The 6,000-nt window shown below is 46.7% G+C and overlaps 1 protein-coding gene across 7 annotated transcripts in view; it reads left to right on the top strand.

Moving 5' to 3' along the window:
* Positions 1-683: 683 nt before the first annotated feature.
* CPSF6 (cleavage and polyadenylation specific factor 6) overlaps positions 684-6,000 on the top strand; it is an 85,213-nt gene continuing 79,896 nt past the window's right edge. For all 7 annotated transcript variants that reach the window (XM_038388060.2, XM_038388059.2, XM_043493565.1 and 4 more), the window contains exon 1: positions 684-835. In XM_038388060.2, the coding sequence (XP_038243988.1) occupies positions 776-835 (60 nt within the window). In that variant the 5' untranslated portion in view covers positions 684-775. The remainder of the gene's footprint in view (positions 836-6,000) is intronic.

The following is a 6,000-nucleotide window of genomic DNA, read 5'->3' as shown; positions in this document are numbered from 1 at the left end:
TGCATACTCCCCCCCTCCCCCCGCGCGTTTGACTGTAAGCACCATTATTGCAACTGACAGGTTTCAGAGTAGCAGCCGTGTTAGTCTGTATTCGCAAAAAGAAAAGGAGTATTTGTGGCACCTTAGAGACTAACAAATTTATTAGAGCATAAGCTTTCGTGAGCTGTAGCTCACGAAAGCTTATGCTCTAATAAATTTGTTAGTCTCTAAGGTGCCACAAGTACTCCTTTATTATTGCAACTGAATCCACATGGGCCCACCCTAATGCCCAGGGCTCCTTGCAGACACTGGGTCCTGCCTGTGCCCAACCAGTTACAGGATTAGGACTTTAGATTCAAAGCCCTTTGGGGCAGGATCTGTCCCTGACTTGCCGTCTGGGAAGCCCCTCACCCCAATGGGGCGCCAGGCTAGGGCCTGCGAGCACTGCAGGATGATGCAGAATTCTGGTTATAATGGTGGGTCCCCAATCCCACCCCCAAGAGTGGGGGAGCCTGGTCAGAGAGCAAACCTCCAACCCGGGTCGGGAGAGGCTGCAAGGACTACGGGTATCGCAGAGAGAAACTCCCCAGCAGGCCTGGGTGACACCCCCGCGCCCCCCCCAGCCTGAGGCGGGCTCAGGCGCATCCTGTGGGGGCGGCAGCAGCAGTAGCGGCGGCAGTAACCGGAAGTTCCCCGTCTCCTTCCGGAAGTGACGCTGGCTCCCCCTCCCCGGCGGCGGCGGCGGCTCTAGACCCGGGCGCGGCGGGCGGCGGCGGCCCGAGGAGCGGGCGGGATCATGGCGGACGGCGTGGACCACATAGACATTTACGCCGATGTGGGCGAGGAGTTCAACCAGGTACACGCGGGCGGGACCGGTCCCTGCGCCTCCTGCAGGGCCGCGCGACGGGGAGGAGGAGGAGGAGGAGGCGGTGCCGCCGCCGCCGCCGCCATCGCCATTGTTGGTGTAGGCGCCCGGCCGTGGGTTTCCCGCGGAACGCTAGGCCGCTAGCGCAGGCCGCATGCGCAGGGCCCGGCAGCAGGGGGCCGGGTGGGGGGGAGAGGGGAGGTCGCGCCGCTAGCTCCGAAGAGGGTAACGGGCTTCAGCTCGGAGAGCGAGAGCGGCCTGCACCGGGCATCTGCCACCGGCAGCCAGCCGCCCCGCTCCCTCATGGCGCCGCCCCTCTCCGCCTGGGGGGGGGGGGGGCGTGCGCAGGGGAGAGACCGTAACGCGCCCAGCAGCAGCCCGCCCATCTCCCCGTTCCCCGAGACGCTGTAACGCACCCACTAACAACCCCACAACTCCTCACCCCTGAGGGACTGTAATGCACCCAGCAACAATGCGCCATCTTCTCTTCCCCCCCTCCCCCCGAGACTGTAGTATAGGCACAGCAACTGTTCCATATCCCTAAGAAGAGAAAGAGATTGTATTATACACCCAGCAACAAATCCCCCCCCCCCATCTCTACATGCCCCCGAGACACTAACCCACACACAGCAACTGGGGTGATGGGGCTCAGACTTTGGCCCCCCCCTTGCTTGGAGTGGTGTGGCTCGGGCTGCTCAGACTTCAGCCCCCCCCCCCCCCCCCGTGGGTTTGTGTAGAATTTTTTGTTGTCAGAAAGGGGGTCATTGTGCAATGAAGTTTGAGAACTCTTGCTCTAGAGCAATACCCGACTCCTTTATCCCCATGGAAAGAGAGCAGCTGTAACACAGATACAGAGCAAATGTCCCCTCTTATCCCCATAGAGAGAGGTTGTAACACACACATAAACACAGCAATGTCCTCTGTATCCAGAGAGAGAGAGAGAGAGCACAACTGTAACTAACACACACACGGAGCAATGGCCTCTGGATGTCCCCAGAAAGAGTAATTTTAACACAAACATAACAGAGAGAGCAATGCCCCCATATTCCTGTAAAGCAGGGATTCCCAAACTTGGTTCTCGGCTTGTTCGGGGTAAGCCCCTGGTGGGCCGCGAGACGCTTTGTTTATCTGAGAGTCCGCAGGTATGGTCACTGGCAGCCCCCAGTGGCTGCAATTTGCTGCTCCCAGCCAACGGGAGCTGTGGGAAGTGGCCCTGGACCAGGCCACTGTTTCCCGCAGCTCCCATTGACCGGGAACAGCGAACCACAGCCACTGGGGGCTGCGAGCGGCTGTAACTGCGGGCGCTCAGGTAAACAAAGCGTCTCGTGGCCTGCCAGGGGCTTACCCAGAACAAGCCACAAACCAAGTTTGGGAATCCCTGCTAGTGTAGAGTGATTGTAAAACAGAGCACCAGCCCCCTGGGTTATTGAGAGAGCAACTGTAACACATATATAGTAACAATCCCTGTAGAGAGAGCAACTGTAACATGCAGCGCAATACCCCCCATCTCAATAGAGAGAGAGGCTTGTAACAGACAGGAACATCACCACCAACTCAGAACCTGAGAGAGACTGTAATATACACATAGCAACAACTCCCATCTCTATATTCCCATAGAGAGAGGGGGACGGACACACACAGAGTCACAACCCATCCCCAGAGAAACTGTAACACACAGCAAAATCTCTGCCATCTCCATGTTGGAAACCTCCTTATCCCTTGGAAGTCTGTAAAACACACGATTCCCACCAGCACCAAAGAGGGGGTAGAGATACTGTAACATATGCATGAAAATCCTTAGTCTACAGATGGATAAAGAAACCATAAAGCAAGCACAATTTCTTGTCTTATCCAAGGCCTCCTAGTAGGAGAGACTAAAATGTGGCAAATTTATCATCCAGAGGGAAGGAAACTAAAATATGCTCTGCATTTTCTTGCACACTGCAAAAATTAATAAATAAATATTAGGAGAGAGACTTGGACTGAGCAAAATTTGCCCAGTGAGTCTCCAGAAGGTGAGAGTTGGACCAGTCCTGAGACACTTAGGTTGTTAAAGTATATACCCCTTTTGCATTCTAATGATAGAGCTTTGTGGAAACACATCTACTTTTTTCCTGTGTTACAGTCAGTTGATTTTTAGCTGTTTACTCTTACTTTTTCTCCTTTTTCGTTCATCTCAAAAAGTCTACTTTCCCTTACCAAAATTCATGTCCTGTTCTTATCAGGTTTGCTGTAACCTAGTTACCATCTGTATTTACGTCAAATGGGCTCTGGCATTGCCCTAGGTCATCATATCCCAGATTGCATTGTTTCTGCCCCAGAGCATGAAAAATTAAATAAAGTGGCCACCCTTCTGCAGACACTTCCAGTCCTGCAGAGCTACTAATGCTCTGCAGTTGGCACTTGAGTACACCTTTTTTAGCAGGGGGAGGTTGATGTGTGTCAGAGAGGGAAATAGAGAAAATGGGGGGATGATGGGATGAGAGGGAAATAGGTGGTTGTGTTGGGGAAAAAAGTTCTGTTTTATTTGAGTGGTGAATAGAAAAGGAACAGAAAAGTGGTGATCACAAACATTTATTTATTTATTTATTTATTTATTTATTATTTATTTATTTATGTCTAAACATTTAGACATTTGCGATTTCTTTAAATTAATCAATTAGTCATTTTGGTGAGACTACATATTACATAGTGACATACCATAAAGTAAGCAGGCAATGGAGAAGACTGGTTTGTTCTCTTAGGCCTTGTCTACACGGAAAAGTTGCACAGATATAACATAAGGTGTGAATTTAAACTGATATAATGCAATCAGTGCAAACTTCTGTAGAAACACTCCTATTCCAGCATAAGAGTGCTTTCTTTGGTGTAGTTTAAGATGATTGGGAGCTGGTTTAAATTAAGCTGAAATACCCTTATGCCAAAAAAAGTGTCCATACAGTATTTGCACTTAGTTAATTAAGTCAATTTAATTAAACCAGTGCAAGTTTGTGTGTAGAGAAGCCCTCAAAATGGGAACACTGTGGCTACAAATATGGTGCAGATACCTACTTCCTTCTTGAAGCCATTGTTGCAAACATGGCTGCCAAAGAGAAGATGATTGAGAATATGCTGTCTCTTGCGATATGGCATTGTGATTGATCCAGGGCTACTCAGTGCTGGGCATTCTCTAAAATCATTTTGGCTGTCAGTACAGTGGCACCAAAGAATATTTGTTCAAGCTTCTTGTTTCAATATCAGTTTGCCATATCACTTTTATTAGGCTTTGTCTATACTAGAAAGAGTTTGCCAGTATAGCCATATAGCTATACCCATATCAGTAAACCTTCCTAGTGAAAACACAGCTCATACCAGCAAGAGTTCTTTTGCTGAGACCGCTTAGTCCAGTTCCCCAAACAAAATAAGCTATAACAGCAAAAGGACTTTTTTTGCTGGTATAACTGCTTGTACAGTAGGTCTTTTGCCAGCATAGTTGAAATGTGGGACTCCCCTCCCGCCCACCACTGATGTAGCTATGCTAACAAAACTTTTAAGGGTAGACTAGGCATTAGTTTTGACTGTCATCTATCTTTCTCTGGCAGATTTTTTTTTTTTCTTCCTTGCTGTAAAATACTATTTTCCCAGTGGTTTTACCGTTGGTGATGGTGTTTCCAAACGTCTCTAGAAAAGCACTTGAAGTTTGTGACATTATATGTAACACTTCAGTGAAGAACTTCAGGGAAAGCAGTCATATAACTTTTTGAACAGTTTCCACTGTGTGCTTCTGATCCCAATAAAGTGGCAAATATCTAGAATCCCGTTTGATTTTATTCTGTTTTTTCTGGATAGTACATATCCTCTCTTTTATGTTAGGAAAGGGTTACATACTTAATTACGTCCTACCTTTCTTTCTTAGCATCTAATTGAGTCAACAGTGCACGAATAGACACTAGCTACAAACAAATCCTGCCAAATGAAAAGAAAAGTATTAAAAAAACAAAACAAAACCTTCTCTGTAAAGGATGTGGGTTTGTTTTTTTTAATGTGGTAGTAATGCTGTAAATTTCTGCTGTGACTAATTAGATGTGGCTCTCAGGCTTCTGGCAAGTTGCCACATGGCCCAGGTTGTCTGCTTTTCTCTTTGCTTAAAAATGCACACAAGCCAGTGCTGCCCAATGGCTCTTGTGCTTAGTAAATTCCAGAGATGTAGTGGAGTTCACGTTGTTAACTCATAGCTGACAAAAGAAGGTCCCACCCACTGTGCACAATTCCCATAGCCAATTGATAATCCTGTTAAAGATCTGGTAAACAGATGAAATTGAGATAATAAGGAGGTTCTCCCCACCAATGTTTAGTTAATTTGTCTTATATTGACTACTTAGCATAAACACACTCCAGAATACTATGCCTTTCAATTGTCATCTTTGTGTAATTTTCTCTAATCCCCATTTTTAGGCTTTGTTCATCTCATTACAACTTTTTAACTTATTCTTGTTTGCATTTTTTGACCATGTCACAATGCTCATTTTACTTCCTTAGACTTTGCTTATTTTTATTACCTTTCAGACTGCTTTTCTTATAAGGTGGGCAGTGGTAGAAGAACAGTAATACTTTAAAATGGAAAGCTGCCAAGGAAAATACTGATCACCATCTTATTCACTTTTCCATTTCAGTTCTTCCAGATGCGAAGTACTTCTGATGATCATTCTTACTTCTACTACAATAGTACCTGGGTTGTCCTAATTGGGATTGTGACCTCATTGTGTTAGGTGCAGTAGAAATTTGTATGAGATGGTCTTTGACCCAAAAATTGTACAAGATCAGGGCGATGACTGGAAAATCCGTTGCAGCCTCAAAGTGGTTAGCATTAGTCAGTTCTCCTCTGTAGCAAGCATTTTACACAGGCGCCAACTGCAACGGGAACTGCTTGCTGTTATATAAAGTGCTATGCTGCTGCTGTTGGTTTACATCACCCCAATGCTACAGGAGCCACTAGTTTAGGATGGGGAACTGAGAAATCCTGAAAGGGTTTGCAAATCCATTAAGTAAAGGGCAACTCAACTTGGATATAAGTAATTTCATTACATACCTCTCATTTGTATCAGTGACATTCCAAAATAGATCTTTTAAGACTTCTGTTACAGTGAGCCACTATCACTTTCCCTTGTCCTCTGCTT

Source organism: Dermochelys coriacea, chromosome 1 (assembly GCF_009764565.3).
Source record: "Dermochelys coriacea isolate rDerCor1 chromosome 1, rDerCor1.pri.v4, whole genome shotgun sequence".
Taxonomy (NCBI): domain Eukaryota; kingdom Metazoa; phylum Chordata; order Testudines; family Dermochelyidae; genus Dermochelys; species Dermochelys coriacea.
The sequence above is the reverse complement of the archived record's forward strand: the minus strand, read 5'-3'. Positions and strand labels throughout refer to the sequence as shown.